The 18113-nt window shown below is 43.5% G+C and overlaps 1 protein-coding gene across 1 annotated transcript in view; it reads left to right on the forward strand.

The window, feature by feature from the left end:
• Positions 1–17775, forward strand: part of LOC124798778 (juvenile hormone esterase-like) — a 368794-nt gene extending 351019 nt beyond the window's left edge. Inside the window, exons 9-10 of the mRNA XM_047262308.1 lie at positions 3530–3665; positions 13844–17775. Coding sequence (XP_047118264.1) covers positions 3530–3665; positions 13844–14090 — 383 coding nt within the window. The 3' untranslated portion in view covers positions 14091–17775. The remainder of the gene's footprint in view (positions 1–3529; positions 3666–13843) is intronic.
• Positions 17776–18113: the final 338 nt, after the last annotated feature.

Genomic DNA, 18113 nt, shown 5'->3' on the forward strand with positions numbered 1-18113 from the left:
ACTTGGACAAAATTTCTAGTTGGTGTGATGAATTGCAGTTAATCTTAAATATGGAAAAAATTGGAGTTAATACGGATGAAGTAGGAAGGTCAAACCTGTAATTTTCTGATACAGTATTACTAATGCCCTGCTTGACACAGTGAAGTCGTTTAAATATCTGGGCGTAACGTTTCAAAGCGATATGAGGTGAAACGAGCATATGATAACTGTGGTAGGGAAGACGAATGGTCGACTTCAGTTTATTGGGAGAATTTTAGGAAAGGGTGGTTCATCTGTAAAGGAGACCGCATATAGGACGCTGGTGCAAACTATTCTCGAGTCCTGTTATCCGTAGCAGGTCGGATTGAAGGGAGACATGGAAGCAATTCAGAGGCGGGCTGCTAGATTTATTACCGGTAGGTTGGAACAACACGTGTTAGAGAGTTGCTTCGGAAATGGGAATTCCTCGAGGAAAGGCGACTTTCTTCTCGTGAAAGACTATTGAGAAAATCTAGACAACTGGCATTTGAAGCTGGCTGCAGAACGATTCTACTGCCGCTAACATACATTATGCGTAAGGACCACGAAGATACGAGAAATTACGGCTCATACAGAGGCACATAGACAGACGTTTTTCCCTCGCTCTGTTTGTGAGTGGAACAGGAACGGAAATGACAAGTAGTGGTGCAGGCTTGCGGAGTATCTATATAAATGAGATGTAGATGGTATCTGCAGATGACTTACTGTTCATTGTTAAGTGGTGATTCAAGAAAAAACTGTAGAAGGCGAATTTCATTCGACACTCCATGAACTTGAAGGAATGATGCGTCGAATTGTGAAAACTTATGCTCAAACGATAACAATAAATAAAAGCTTAAATAAATAAATAAATATATATATATATATATTATATATATATATATACTGTTTGTTTACGTAAATTAATCAGTGTGTTTGGGTATTTGTACTCGTATCTTTTATCCCTAAAACATTCAATTTATATTAGATAATATTTTTTCTTTTGTATCTATATTGATTGAAGCAGTGGCGGCTCGTGACGAAAGAAGATGGTGGTGCACTTTGCTCACGAAGGAGAACATCAACAAAAGAGAGAAAATCAGTACACTGCTCAATGTTCTTCTAATGCCTGGTATAAACAGACCGCTCGTTCGTGTCACTCCTGCATCTTCTCACAATAAAACCAAAGGATGTACACAGAAAAAAGTATTACTTTTGCAGAATACAACGAATTAAAATCAACTACAGCTCTGTGTACTCAAAAAGTGGTAGGCATGCGTACTAACCTTTTTTAGCAGGACTGACGTTAACGCCGTTCGATTTTATCTCTGAATTTGGAAGTGGTGGTGATGATTTGTACAGGAACTCTATTCTTCTTTCCTTCATATTTGCAAATCTTTCCACCACTCTTTGATTGAAGTCTGCAATTCCTAAAACGAGGTCTCGTTCAATAGAGAGCATCGCGAGTGCTGACAGTCTTTCTTGGTCCTTAGTATTCTGCAAGGTTTTGATGCGTTTCAGCGAAGAAAAACAACGTTCTGCTTCTGATGTGGTCATTGTAATTGTAATTATCGTTTTCAGGAGCTTCACAGGTTCGCTCAGTGTATCACAAAGATTGTCTTTATGTAATCCAGAAAGCTCAAAGCTCCATATATGCTTCTGAACTCCTCTCTTCCATAAATAACAGAGAGTTCTGTTCGAAGTTTATTTGCTTCCGAAAAAGAGTAGCATTCAATAGGAGCTCTGAAAGAAGTTTCTGGAAAACTGGAAGAGTAAGTAGCGAATTTCTCTGGTAGAAAGAGAGAGGCTGCAAGTAGGTGTCCAGTGATCTTGACTCTTTCTTTTGCCTTGTAACTTATGACATCACATACTTCTTTTGCCTCCCGCAGTAGATTACACATCGCTGCGCCATCTTCAGTTCTCCCTCTTTCATGCTACTCGTGTAAACCTGTTGAATTTTCTGCACTAAAATTAATCAAGGAACGAAAAACACCAGTGCGCCCTCTAAGGGCAAGTTCCGACGCACCACAGAAACGAATACAGTTAGTAATTAGATTCAATATGTACCTACTATCGGTAACTTTTTGGTTGTGTAATGCCACGGACCTTCTATACGCACTGTCTAATTAGGTAGCTATATTTACTTTGCCTAGACTTCCCATATTAAAAACGTTATTTACATGGTCTGAAGAAAGTTCGTGTTTTCTAATTTTGTCACGGAGGTGTTGAATGTCACAGACTCCGTGTTTAGACCATGAAAGATCTCCTCCAAACAATAAACAAGGAAAACAAAATAAGGTATTTTTCATGTCACAACCACACAGCCATTCATGCTTGTACAATTCAGAGTTAAATTTCCTATTGAATTGGCGACTTTTCGCTTTAACGGTCTGCGAAATTGTTAAAGCAGGAGTCGGCCTACCTATCCTCTTAATTTCTAATTTTTCTTCAAACTTATGTGAACTGAAGGGCTCAGAGAGCTATGAAATTACCTGATTCATTATTTCACGTATTCACTTGTCACTTGAGCCTCAAAATTCAGGTGGTAGCACACGCTAAAATAACTAACACAACGCACAGGAAATAGTTCGCTCGCAGCTACATGTGAACTGCTAAGGTGGCGCGAGAATCCCGCTTTGTTCGAAGATCCGATAGTTCCGTTTCCCTTCGGAAGAGTTTGGGCCCTCTTCCTGCGGCTGGCAGGGTGGCCCTGGTGAGGTGTTTACACACACAAGGCCCGCATACGAGTATAATGTTGCCTAGCGTTGCCCCCTCACCCCCTCTGAGACACCCAAGTCTGCGTTTGCAGCCACAGTGCAATCCCCTGTCGCTGTCGGCACATTCTGTCCAACTCCGCTGCGTTCGGCGTTTGGAGCCCGGGAATTTCAAAAGAGATAAACGGCGCGCTACTTCTCCACTAGTGTAGAACGCTGAGAAGGCAAACACAGTTGAACAAAATTATTCCTTGGTGGTAGCGGAAACCTGCAAACCTATACAGGAGCCGCCCCTGGATTGAAGCATTGCAATAAACTTAGAATCGTCGTACAGCTTTGCAGTTAGAAGCTCTCGCTGATATTGTGTGTATTTTCTGTTCAGACTTAAGTTGTCTGAAGATGGCGTATGAAACGTAAAGCCAGCTCACAACAAAATATAAGATCAGTATAAAATGGCTCTGAGCACTATGGGACTTAACTTCTCAGGTCATCAGTCCCCTACAACTTAGAACTACTTAAACCTAACTAACCTAAGGACATCACACACATCCATGCCCGAGGCAGGATTCGAACCTGCGACCGTGGCGGTCGCGCGGTTCCAGACTGTAGCGCCTAGAACCGCTCGGCCACGCTGGCTGGAAGATCAGTATATTTGTGGAGTATTAAGACTGTGCGTTACAGTTTTGAATATGTCTGTTTGTTCCAAATACCGATGCAGCATTGCTTAAAGGCGACACAGAGCTGAATGCTGTGACGAACAGACTAGTGGCAGGAAGTCTACAGGGCTGACGGCGGCTGGCTGTGTGTTGTGTCGGCAGGTGCGAGCCACGGGGACGACGTGCTGTACCTGTTCACGGCCGACTGCTGCCGCGACGTCCAGCTGGAGCCCGACTGCCTGGAGGCCAGAACCGTCGCCCGCATGACGCGCATGTGGACCAACTTCGCCAAGACGGGGTAAGTGCTGCCCGCCGGGGGCCCCGTGCCTTTCTGTACAGGGCTGTTCCTAAGTAAAGGGAGTCCTGCATGTAAGAACGAATTTGAATTTTACGCCGTTTTGTCATATGACTGTTGGCAGCAGTGGTTTGATCATGTTTGTTATCTGCGATCCTTCCCATTAGTAGCCTGATAGCTTTTGGGTCGTCAGAATTATTGTTTGGTGTTTATTTTCGTCACGGAGCAGATGACAACTGAGCAACGTATCCGAGTGATTAAAAATCATTACAAAAATAGTGAAAGTCCCGCGGTAACTGTTCGTAAATTGCGCGTGACACTCAGACTTAATGCTGTTCCAACCGACTGATCAATTCGGACGTTGATCCGGAAGTTTAAGACCACGTGTTCTGTTTCAAACGTTAAGGAAACACTACGACCGCGTTCTTTGGAATTTGCTCTAAATCGATCTATTCACTGATGTAAACAAAACATTATCATATTACATCTACATCGATACTCTCCAAATCACATTTAAGTGCCAGCGAGAGAGTTCATCGAACCGCCTTCACAATTCTCTATTATTCCAACCTCGTATAACGCTCGGAAAGAACGAACACCTATGTCTTTCCGTACGAGCTCTGATTTCCCCTATTTTATCGTGGTGATCATTTCTCCCTATGTAGGTCGCTGTCAACAAAATATTTTCGCATTCGGAGGAGAAAGTTGGTGATTGGAATTTCGTGAGAAGATTCCGTCGCAACGAAAAACGGTTTTGTTTTAATGATGTCCGGCCCAAATCCTGTATAATTTCAGTGACACTCTCTTCCATATTTCGCGATAATGCAAAAAATTAAAATATTTATTGTTATTGATATTGTAATGGTAGAAATCTGTGGCATATTCAAAATGGTGGTGATGACAAGTTAGAACTAGGAAGGGAAGGAGAGGCTATAACAGATTTGGCCATACAATTCACCCCAGAAATGGATCCATACTCGCACAATGTGGCCGTTTTATCCTGTTTTAAATGAAATCTTTACTGGTTGAATAATTTTCTAATGTTCAAAAACATAAATGTTATTTCCAAAGTTCGGCGGCAATCTGACAGTGATAAACCGTCTCCTGGCACTAATTAGTACCATTGCTCACACGTACAAAGGCATAATGAACCCTTTATAAGATGTAACAGGCAGTTGAACAGTTTACCTCATCTGCGGAGTTGACAAAACAGATAAAAGTCTTCAAAAATCCGGATCTGATATTTAATTTAATATCTCTATTAAAGATTAAATATATTTATTCTTCCAACAAGGTAGCTTCTTTTAGATCAAGGAGTAACAGCACGCTGTACAACAATAATGGGTTCACCGGCGTCGCGTCGAATAATGTGGAAGCTGCACAGTATTTTAACGAGACAGCTTCTCTCCATGACGAGCAGCTGTCTCTTTTAAATGGTGTGCAGCTTCCACAACATTATCTGACGTGACGCTCGTGAACACATGAAGCAGTTATTACGTTAAGAAAGTCTCAAACAGCGCTTCAAGAATATTACTCGATGGACAAAATAAAACTGGCCCAGTAAATATTTCATGTACCATATGGTAGACAGCCAAAGTTACATCCTATGCCCCAGATGCAGTGGATCAGCTTTATTTTCACAACACCATATCTCCTAGCAAACGATATGAATGGCATGTGTCTTATAGGGCTTGGTATATCAGGATGACCAGCCAAGACTAGACCCCCATGGGCTGCATGGGCTTTTCTTAAATCAGCAGATGCTGGGCTGCATTTGCGACTTCGACGTAGCTTATGGTGGCGGCAGCGGCTGCTGCAGGATTGTTAACAGTTGAGACCAGGTTGAGGTCTCAGGTTCGATGGGCCCAGGCTGGTAAATAACCATGCCCATAACTATGTCAAAGAATTTATTTAGTGTTGTATACGAAACAAGGCCAGACTAGCAGTTGGCTGCCCATGTACAGCAAGACATCCACGGGCCCAGTTCTTCGGAACAACGTCACCCTAATAGATGGGTTTAAGCAGTTTTTAAAATTATGACTCATTTCTCTCATCAGTCGGAAGAATTAATGAAATATACAAGCATAGTTTCTAAAAAATTTAAAATATAAAACTCGTAGCTGATTTTTTTTTCAATTATTACAACAGATGGTTGAGCTGTCACAGTTTTCAGTGTAATAATGCCGTCTTTTTAAAACAGTCGAATGACGAAACTTTCCATAAAAATAGAGTATTTCATTTTACTGGAGTTACTGAAAGTGAGCAATAGGAGAAAGGGGTTGCTGGAGGAAAGCTGTGGAAAACATGTGGGATGGAAGAATAGGAAAACTGAAGACCATGAACGAAACGTTTGAAAAAGGCGTGCCTGAGGGTGTGGGGGCAGAAGAAACTTCCATGTGGAAAGGTAGAGGAGTATTCTGTTAAAGGTAGAAGGATGGGTAGGTTGTGGGTGACTTTCGTGGTCAGAGATGGCTCTGAGCACTATGGGACTTAACTTCTGAGGTCATCAGTCCCCTAGAACTTAGAACTACTTAAACCTAACTAACCTAAGGACATCACACACATCCATGCCCGAAGCAGGATTCGAACCTGCGACCATAGCGGTCGCGCGGCTCCAGACTGTATTGCCTATAACCGCTCGGTCACTGCGGCCGGCCGTGGTCAGAGAAAAGGTGGTTAGAGTTTCATACGGGTGTAAATGTACAGACCGTGTAGGTGTGAAAATTGGGATGTATTAGTTCAAAGGCGGCAGGGTTACAAACGTTAATAATCATGGATGAAACGTTAGGGTGCATGACATCAAATTTATGGGAAGTGTAAGAAATCCCAAGGTATTCAGTATGGGGAAGGAGAGAGGGGAAATCAAAAAGGTCGTACAGGATCCTACAGGTGTTAACAGAAAGTGAGGCATTGTGCATTACGTTTGCGAATTTCGTGTGATTGATAAAATTTTAGTGGAGCGGAAATCCAGGTGATATTAGCACAAGAGAGTATTGATAAGTTTAAGGCTTGCAAGGTGTGTTGTTTAGTGGAAGGGTAAATTCGCCATGATCAGCCGGTTGGTAGTTTTAGTCTATCGAAGACATTTTGTTAGATGGTTAGTAGCTGCAATTTCTTTACTGATTTACCGGTTGATGTTTAGTCAAAGGTACACTCTAAAAAAAAAAGACGCACCACAAAGAATTTATCCGAATGGGACAGAAATCAGGAGGCGTGATTTACATGTACAGACAAACAAATGATAACAATATAAGAGAAATTGGATGATTCATTCGAGTAAAAGAGCTTCACAAACTTTGCTGGTCATCGGGGATCAATTCGAAGCAGTATCCTTCACTGAAAACAATTCTACTTTAGTGAATGATGTTGCAGGCCGAAGATGTGTCTGTAGACGCCCCAGACAGCGGTGGGATAGCAACCTAACTGTCGTCCACCAAGTGGCCCAACAACCACGAGCGTTGATCTGGGGTACCACTTCTTTTCGTAGCAGGACCCCTTTGGATGTCATCCGCAGCACCCTTACAGCACAGCGATGCGTCGACGATATTCTGCGCCTCATTTTGTTGCCCTTCATGGCAGCCCATCCTGGGCTTACATTTCAGCAAGATAATGCCCGCTCGCACACGGCGAGAGTTTCTACTACTTGTCTTCGTGCTTGCCAAACCCTACTTTGGCCAGCACGGCGCTGGATCTCTCTCCCGAGAAAGTTTGGAACATTATGGACAGGGCCATCCAACAAGCTCGGGATTTTGTCGATCTAACGCGCCAGTTGGGCAGAGTTTCGGACGATATCCCACAGGAGGATATCCAAACTGTATAACACGGCCAAGTAAGACGGAATGTGTGTGCGCAGTTCGCTTCGCACCTGATGCACTCCGTTCAGAACAGGATAATCTAGAAAGCGTGCCACTTTTCTCCCACATGACTTAATACCTCTCTGTAAGCCACAGCACGTCCACAACAAGCGTAGCTGGAGCTTCAAATGGCAGCTCTGAACCGTAAATTTACTTTCAAAATCTTTTCTTAAAGAATTTACTTTATTTACTAGCGATTCATCAAGACCATTAACACATTTAATCACACTAGGTGAGCGTGGAAGTAGTTGCCAGGAAGTAACTGATGGAAAATGAAATTACTTTTAACAAATGTGAATTTTATATCTAAAAGCTTTACAAAAACAGATTTAAAACTATAAGCAGAAAAGCACCCTCGAAATATCAAGTTACAATTTTATTTAGAGGCAGAAAGCACAATATTAACAGTATGAGCCTTCGGGCTGTGAAGCTTGCCTGCTCCCTTTCAACACGGCCGTAGTCATGACCGCTCACAACAACCTATGAAAGATTACACTGGTGCAAATCTGCAACACACCAGATTACTTTAAACTAAAAAATTTTTAACAACTCGAACACGTAAACTATGCACCCCATAAGAGGGATGGAAATGGTACAACACTCAAATTATTTGCCAGCGACAGTGCAATTTGCGTGTTTTTTTAATTTTTTTATTTAAGGGCTTTACGGTGGAAGGGTGGCAACCTTATAACCTAAAATGACTATTTAAATAAAACCCATAGAATACAGACTTACTTAAAATGTACAACATACTCTACATTACACATATACCACCTCGCAAGATGATAGGCAAGATAAAAACATATTTCAAGAATTCGGCCTTTAAGCAATAAATTCGTTAACACCGAATCCGACAAACATGACAGAGGCAGCTATTAACGTATGGCAGATTGACAGGGGGAGGGGGGGGGTTACTAAACAACCCGAACCGCAGATTGCTCTAAACCTCCACAATTCCACAAGGGAAAAACGGGCCTCCCAATTCACAAATAACCACCTTCCCGCGGGTGGGCAAACGGAGAAGAATGGTGGGACGACCCCAAAACAAAGCGGCTGGTGACCTCACCAAGACAATAAGTAGAATTTAACAAGTAAATGAAACAACATATCACCAATCACTTAACTTCTAACAAACTGCGATTTCTGGCGAAGACCTGGCGCAGCACCCCCCAAATCTCTCTCCCGAACCGTCCGCTGCCAGCCGCTTCAACGGACGCAGGAATGCGCGCCGATCTCCCGTCTCACGGCGTCGCAGCTCGCCCCGGCCAGACCGATGTCGTGGGCTGACTCCTGTTGCTCTCGTGTGAACCGCGAAGCCACTACCCCTTTCTATACGGCGCGGCCCACTGGACTCACGTGGGGACCTCACATGCGCCGACGCTCAAGGCGGACGAGTCATCTCGTGTCTCAGTGCGCGACCGATCAACCAACCGATCCAACCGCCAATGACCGTTGCCCGAGAAACTCGAGCAGACTGGCGGCCTATGCGCAGACTCAGATGCAGGGAACTCAGCCCCGACCGGGCGACCACTAGCTGAGTTCTGTTACTGGCGGAGTGGCAACACTCTCATTTTCTGGCCTTGAGGTTTGATCCAACGACAGACACACTAGCACTCCGACGACAGACAGACACTACCTGCCGCACAAATACAAACGAGAGACAGACCAGCAACTGGTGAGGCGAAACTCGCCTATCCTCACTCAGACCGACCCACTGACTACCTTAACGTACGGTAGACCGACAGACAGGCAGACACCGACTGCCCGACACTGAGCCAGCTGACCAACTGACTAGACTCAGACTGACAAACTGACTAACTGCCGAGCTCATAGCGCCCCTTAAATGCACGTGAACAGGCAACCTTTCCGCTTTCCCACCAGGGGGAGACACCAAAGCTGCGATTGCCACAGCGGCGCCACCCCCAGAAACGGAGGGCGACTGCTTCACACTACACGCTGCGGGGCGCTCTTCAAAACAGCAAATTTCTTACCACGGCTCAAGCTCGAAGATTCGTATCGTCCAAACCCCGAGTCCTATATGGTCGAGTCACTATGCACACACTGCCATCCGAGTGATGGAAACGATATTCATTGGTGGAAAAACGAGTAAGCCGTTCGTGTGCAGCTGCAGCGACAAAAATTCAGGTAAACCGTGCTGGAGAATACTGACAGATGTATTCCCAGAAGGTTCTGTGGATTGATGTGCATTACTTCACGCGAAAAACGCCCTACTATTTATGGCTTAGTTTGTCTGTACTGGGCATGTTACGTTAATTTTATAGTGGCGTCCTTTCTGTACAGAAACACCATCATCGGTGGAGGTGATCTTTTGACAGTACAATCCCACTACACGAGTGAGGAAACAACGGCCCCGTCACGTAGCGCCGCGCAGAGCCCCATCCACGTCTGCTTCGCAACACGGTTGAGAGCCGACTGCACCAAATGTACAAATGTATTTTCCACTGCAACCTTCTCGAATTTCATGTAGTGGCCTTGCTTATAAGCTAAATACCAAAGTAACTATGGTCATTAACGAAATGAAGACACAAAGGAATTAAATACATTAGCTACCAGTGGACACTGATTTATATCAATGCGGCAAGCTGAAAATTGCGCCATGTCAAGATTTGGACCCAGATCATCTGCTTACTAGACTAATGTGCTTATCACTATGCCATACAGTCACACCGTACCTGCATGAAATACTCTAGCACGCTTCCTGTCAGATTCAAATCCTCAATTTATACCACACAGTTACTGATATAGTGCCCATTCTCGTTAGCCTCGTTACTGCTGGCATCTCGCCGACTCCCGTAAGAGTTCGAGTTTGGTGTGCATCTGGACCAAAGAAATCATTACCAGTCATCACGTTGATTATACAGGGTGATTCAAAAAGAATACCACAACTTTAGGAATTTAAAACTCTGCAACGACAAAAGGCAGAGCTAAGCACTATCTGTCGGCGAATTAAGGAAGCTATAAAGTTTAATTTAGTTGTACATTTGTTCGCTTGAGGCGCTGTTGACTAGGCGTCAGCGTCAGTTGATGCTAAGATGGCGACCGCTCAACAGAAAGCTTTTTGTGTTATTGAGTACGGCAGAAGTGAATCGACGACAGTTGTTCAGCGTGCATTTCGAACGAAGTATGGTGTTAAACCTCCTGATAGGTGGTGTATTAAACGTTGGTATAAACAGTTTACAGAGAATGGGTGTTTGTGCAAAGGGAAAAGTTCTGGACGGCCGAGAACGAGTGATGAAAATGTAGCACGCATCCAGCAAGCATTTGTTCGCAGCCCAGGAAAATCGACTCGCAGAGCTAGCAGAGAGCTGCAAATTCCACAATCAACTGTATGGAGAGTCCTACGAAAAAGGTTAGTTATGAAACCTTATCGTCTGAAATTGGTTCGAGCACTGTCTGCAGCTGATAAGATTAAAAGAATCGATTTCTGTGATTTTATCCTTGCTCAAATGGAAACAGATGAATCTTTCGTTTCAAAGATTGTGTTTAGTGATGAAGCAACTTTCCACACTAACGGGAAAGTCAACTGTCACAATGTCTGTACATGGGGCACTGAGAATCCGCGGGAAACAACTCAGTATGAACGTGACTCGCCTAAGGTGAACGTTTTCTGTGCCATTTCAGCCAATAAAGTTTTTGGTCCCTTTTTCTTCGAAGGTGCTACTGTAACTGGACTACAGTATCTGGAGATGTTAGAGAATTGGCTGTTCCCTCAGCTCGAACAAGAAGCACAACAATTCATATTTCAGCAGGATGGAGCGCCACCACATTGGCACTTATCTGTCCGTAACTACCTGAACGTCAACTACCCGAGGCGATGGATCGGCCGGCAGGCAGCCCGTGACAGAGCACTTCATCACTGGCCTCCAAGAAGCCCTGATCTTACGCCCTGCGATTTTTTCTTATGGGGGTATGTTAAGGATATGGTGTTTCGGCCACCTCTCCCAGCCACCATTGATGATTTGAAACGAGAAATAACAGCAGCTATCCAAACTGTTACGCCTGATATGCTACAGAGAGTGTGGAACGAGTTGGAGTATCGGGTTGATATTGCTCGAGTGTCTGGAGGGGGCCATATTGAACATCTCTGAACTTGTTTTTGAGTGAAAAAAAACTTTTTAAATACTCTTTGTAATGATGTATAACAGAAGGTTATATTATGTTTCTTTCATGAAATACACATTTTTAAAGTTGTGGTATTCTTTTTGAATCACCCTGTATATGTGGTGTCTGTTCTTTCAGACATGTCCGAGAGAACAGACACCATTCTGACCCTGCAGCCACTATGAATCAAAGGAATTAAAGACCTGTCTGAAAGAACATTCACCACATATATCACTAACACAATAATTTGCCCTTCACCACGAACCCTTCGCAGAACAGTGTTTAACGCCTTTTGTTGTGTTCTTTCAGTGCCCCATGTAAAGTGACGTTTGCAGGCCGACTTCACTCTCCACTTGCGCACGGTAGAGAACCTATATAGAGGGAGAGAGTGGCCAATGTTAATAGCATCCCTGATTGGCTGAGAGCCGAGGACGCCATGTTTTTACCAAAGTGACGCTGACTTGGTACGAGTGGAAAAAGATACTGTGTACGATTCTGTACTATTGGTTCTCTTCAACGCTTCCAACGCCAATTCCATTGTACAATTATGTGCAGGTTGTAATACGGTAGGTATTGAAAGACTTTTGCACGTTCTCTGTCGGTTCTTTACAGTCACTCTGTTGGTCGGATCTATCAACTCATTGGTTGTCGCTGTTAGAAAGTTCGTTTGGTTTCTTTGTGTATCGAACAATCAATTTCTTTCTATGTGATTATAATGCCTACAAAAAACAATTAAAAAGTACAGAATAACGCTTTTACTGATACATACCCTCCATGAAAGAAAAAGTGAATGAACACCACAGTATCACTAATCTGGCCTTGTAGCATTGCCGGCACGGTAGCTCAGCGTGTACGGCCAGAGAAGCCGACACGCTAGCTCAGCGTGTTCGATCAGAGAGCCGGTTGGCCTCTGTAATAAAAGATAAAAGAAAAAAGAAAAAACTGAGTCGAAGGATCAACAAACGAACTTGAACGGATGTCATGCGACGTCCGGGACGGCCAAACACAACGATCAACACGTCCGCTACCACGAAATGCAACGGACCATAACGAACAAGAAAAAAAAAAAAAAATAGCGCGGGAGTAGAGTTTTAACTTTGCAACCCGAAGGTCGTAAGTTCCAATCCCACTCAAACCAGGTATTTTTTTAAACGTTATTTTCTAGACTTTAAATGGTACTTGAGTGACAATTCATTCTACACAATGTGCTTTAACATGTATACGGAACCCTAAGTCTACGTACTTCCGACTAGCGACTCGCACTTGGCTCTGTAGTCTTGGCTATTCACATTCCTGTAAATTATAATTATCGTGTGGATATTCAGTTACCTGTTTTGAATTACTTTCTGCTGTTTCAGTAGAGTACCTAAGTGTTGGCGTTTTTCTGGTTTTCTGTGGTGAGTTCCTAAAAGTGTGTACAGAATGACGTGTTTTGCGAGCATAACAAAATGTTATAAGATCGACACACACTTAAAATGCATTATGTGGTGGACGGAAAGAGACAAGAGTTTACCAGTTTCAGCGATGAATATCCGCACGGAAAAATCTGAAATAGCATCATGTACTCTGAGATACATTAAATGAAACTTCTTTTTCTTATTAATCAGTTGTCAGACCGAGCGAGGTGGCGCAGTGGTTAGCACACTGGACTCGCGTTCGGGAGGACGACGGTTCAATCCCGCGTCCGGCCATCCTGATTTCCCAAAATCGCTCCGGGCAAATGCCGGGATGGTTCTTTTGAAAGGGCACGCCCGACTTCCTTCTCCGTCCTTCCCTAATACGATGAGACCGATGACCTCGCTGTCTGGTCTCCTCCCCCAAAAACAACAACAATCTGTTGTCAATGTTCGTATATCATCATAAAATACAGCAGTTGAAATTCGGCACATATTCACACTGCTCCACGATGTTTGCATTTGCTCACAAATTTATTAGGGCTATGTAAACATAGACGAATGGCTTTTGTTTTAATTATTAAGGTAGAAGAATTATTAAGGTAGAAGATCTGCTTTGGTCTCATGCGTCAAACACATGCCTTAATTTACTCGTGAAGTGGCTAGCTTTCTGCTTGCGTCGCTACCTAATTGCACGTCCCGCGCGCAATCTGGTAAAAAACATGTCGGCCACGGGCCGATTGGCCACTCCCTCCCTATATAGGCTCTCTAGCTCACGGGGAACGCTAACGCCAGGTGTGGGTGTGTGCAGGAACCCGACGCCGGACGCCGGCGACCCCGTGCTGGGGGGCGTGGCGTGGCCGTCCAGCGGCGGCGGCCAGCTGCGCTACCTGGACATCTGCGGGGGCGGGCTGCGCGTGCTGTCCGAGCTGCCCCCCTCCTACCAGCGGCGCGTCGCCTTCTGGGACGGCCTGGCCGCCAGCCCCGCAGTGCTCAAGGTCGTCGAGTTCGTCATCTGCTGCCGCGCCGCGCTGGCGCGACTCCTGCGCAGGAACTGACACGCCTGCCAGCTCAAAAGTGCGTCGGGAACGGCACGAGTTAACTAGGGCAAAGGTCCTCCAACGTGGTCCCAGAAATCTCTGTTTCCAGCTTATAAGACTCTCCCGCATGGAATGGACATTGAAAGAACTCCCTGTTACACATTTCTCGTATATTTTACGAATTGATCGCCTCTCTCTCAAACAGTTCATCTTTTGTACGAATACAGGCTTCAGAGTGCCGGTGGTAACGAGTGTGTTCTGCGTCACGTAACTTACACAACTCACAAAACAAGACGTGCTTCTGTCACTGGCAAGAGTACCATAAACCGACAACTAGACTTAACTCCACAAACAAAAAAAAGTATGATGTTGTTTCAATAAGTGGTCACAAATAATGCCAACTCATATTTCACTGACAATCTCTGCTGGTGTGATGTCTGTATGTAAATACGCTGCCATAGTATAGATGTGAAAACTTTGCACCCCGATGTCGCGTGACAGTTGTCTCATCCGTGAAAATACTGTCGTTTAATGTGGCAATTATAAACTTCCGGATCCCTTTATCTACATTTCCTTTTACCTGAGGAATCCTGGTCCCTAAATATTAACACGTATTCTCGAAGCACTCTCCATATTTCTTTTACAGTTCTACTGTCTATTGCTAGATTCTTTTCCTTTACATAATAAGGCAAGCAGTGGCCAAACCTGAACCAAACGAAAGCTAGTATTGTCTGGGAGACCTCACAGTCATGTAGTCCATACATCCTATAAACTCGACAGCAACAGCCATAACGTTTACAACCGGCGCACACCGCTGCGCCTATACCAGAACACCTGAGCAAACCTACATCTACATTCATCCCAAGTCAAAACGCAAAACAATTTCTGTGGACCCCAAGTCTTGGACCATCAAATATGCCCGGACACTGAACCCTCCTGCCAGAGCCAAATCACGCCTTCTCGTTCTTTCCTTCAACAGGGCCCACCTCCCCTCATTTCTTTTCTTTGCTTTCCCGTGCATAACGATGGACAAATTCCTTCCTCACGACACTTCCCCAACTGTCATGTACCCTGATATAAACCCTCCCACTTAAACTTGTTCTCCTGCTGAGCGGCATTTTGGAACACTGCCAGTCCAGGATTGACAATCAGGAAGAAAAGAGGACGCTGGACAGTACATTTAAAAGATGAAAACAATGTTCTGTAATGGCTAATTTCCCCTTTGGGAAATATTGGCACATTTCGTTACGAGGTGACATGTGCACTAACCGCAGCTCCTACAAAACATTAAAAGTTCAGTGCACTACCGAGTTGCCCTAACCAAAGAAAATAAGGGAAAGGATGTGCGCTTATGAGCCAGCTCAGTGCTCCACATCAGTATCCCTGATGCTACCAACTCAAAAACGAGGGTCAGACAGAAAATGATACCCCCTTTCTTTATTTTTATCTTACAAGGAAAGCAAATGCCATATACATAGAATAACAACAACATTCACTATTAATTCGTTACTTTTCAATATAATCACCATATTTGTTCACAGCTTCTTTTTCATCTTCAAATAAGAGCATTTATACTTATGCAGTAAAGATCATGGTCTCGCTTCCTGAGACACTGTCACAAAGAATTTTTCAGAGTCTTCAAACGGGTGACCCCATAATCCCCTCTGAATCGTCTAACAATTGGAAGTCAGATGGTGGAAGTTCAGGGCTGCATGGCCCATAGGGCAAGACTTCTCAGCCAAATTTTGGAATTTCGCCAGTTGTGAAGTGACTGGTGTGTGACCTTGGATTGCCATGTGAAATAAGAACTGCCTTCACTTTTGATGGGCGAAGTCGTCCTTTCAGCTTCGGTAGGGTTATCACGTATTGGTTACAGCTTACTACGCATCTTGTCTGCAAAAAATCAACTAGAATCACACCCTCTAAATCCCAAAACATTGACGTCATAACCTTCACAGTAGAACGTAGTGTTTTCAATTTTTTCCTTTTCGGCGATGTCGTATGATGTCATTTCATGGACTGCCTCTTGAACTCTGGTTCAAGAAAATGAACCCAAGTCTCGTCTCCAGTCACAGTTTTGGACAAAATCTCCTCTGCCTCCACTCTGAAGCGCTGCAACAGTTTGGATGTAACTGTTTTTCTTGCTTCTATATCTTGGACTGTCAACATTTTCGGTACCCAGCGTGCACAAATCTAGGAGTAACCCAGTTTTTCAAACTGGCCATCACATTGCCCTTCCAGGTGCATAACTGGCGACACAATTCAGCTGTTGTTACCCAGCGGTCATTGCAAATCATTTGGTCGATACACTGAAAGTCACTGCAAGTCGCTGGACGACCGCTCCGCATTTCATTAGCCATCTGTGTTCGCCCTCCAGCTTTGCAACGGCGTTGAACCAATCGTCTGACGGTGCTGACATGTACTGTAGCATTGTCACACGCCGTCTCCACGTTGCTCTTTCTGCAGTAAGGAATTCAGTCACATAATACCGTGCTACAAGCACGCCAGAGTCGGCCAGTCTCAAATTCATGACTGCTACATTACCAACATAATAAAGGAGAAAAAAATTTCACTCATTACTTTCTTGCTGGCTCTGATACATTTCCGCTTCAGCGCACAGCTGGCACGTTCACCTCTAGCTGGAAAAAAAAACGCACTATTTCAACGTTGTGCGACGCTTTCATACATTTACCAACCGGCGTTGGGTGATTTCTTTTTTTCAGAAAAAGTGTTACTGGGCAGAGAGAGATATTAGATAGCACAAACGTTGTGTCATTTACAAATGCAAAGTTGATGCTACATACATATTTTACATAAAGAATTTGCGGTACTTCAAAAATTAAGCTGCTGATAATTCTGTTGAAATATGATCATATATTCAAACATGGGTGACCGATAATTTATTGCAAGGGAGGAGCTGGAACTATCATCCATGTTAAACTTTCAGTCTTTGTCACTTTGATTTCTAGTTCTTTCAGTATTGTCACCTTCGTACCTAGCGTACCTGTTCACGTAACATCACTCGATATAACGATGTGCATTTGCAACATACAAAACGTAAATTAGTCTTGTACAGTACTCATTTTCTCTCAGGTACAAACTACATTATATTTTCAACATCGCTAACAGGCGATAACACAAACTTTCCTTTGTTTTAATAATTAGACTGCAACCCCATTATTGAATAACATACTATGTATTTTGATTGTATTTACAGGATTTCAGTATTTTTGTAAGACCTACTTAAAACTTTCCCGCCGAAGATATGGTGCACCATTTCTTGTTGCTACTCTCTGGCTCATGTAGAAGAGACATATTTTTAGATCTGTCTCTGTATCTGGGATGATATCCATCAGGTCAGAGTTGTCGCCACTGCTGGAGCAGATGTTTTTGATCGAAAGGAAGTCTGTTCGACAATCTGGTTCAGTTAATGGAGCAGATTAGATATGATGTGCCACAGGGTAGGAATTTGAATTTTGAACTTAACGAAGCAATAATGTGATTGATGCTACATTTTTATTGTAGCTGAAGAAGTGTATGATATTTTTGTATTTGATTATACCTATAATAGAAACCTACAGGTTATACTTTATTATTGATGTCATAGTATTGTATACGTTAAGTATGTTGGTTTGACAGTTTATAAAAATTGAGGAAGATCTTTATGCTTAAAACTGTTAATAAATGAATTTTTGTTATTGAACTGGCAGTTTATTTTGATGAATATAACTTTTAAAAAATATTTGAAACCAATTTTTCACCGCCAGCGTAACATTTACTGATAAAAGGGTATTTTAAATTTGTATTTTTACCAAATTGCAAACGTTGCAGCAACCAGTGTGTCTCACATGAGGGGAGAACAATTGCGTGGTGCAGTCGCATTTGTTTCTCTCCTTTTGTTTCATTGGCACTGCAGACTGATGCGGTTCACCTCGCCTGCCTATCGTTTCCTCTAACAAGTGAAATCTAAAGAAGTTCTGCTGTTATAAACATCTGACTCGTTACTACTTACAGGTGAGAATCAAGTAGTAACTTTGAACA

The sequence above is a fragment of the Schistocerca piceifrons genome, chromosome 5 (assembly GCF_021461385.2).
Source record: "Schistocerca piceifrons isolate TAMUIC-IGC-003096 chromosome 5, iqSchPice1.1, whole genome shotgun sequence".
NCBI lineage: Eukaryota > Metazoa > Arthropoda > Insecta > Orthoptera > Acrididae > Schistocerca > Schistocerca piceifrons.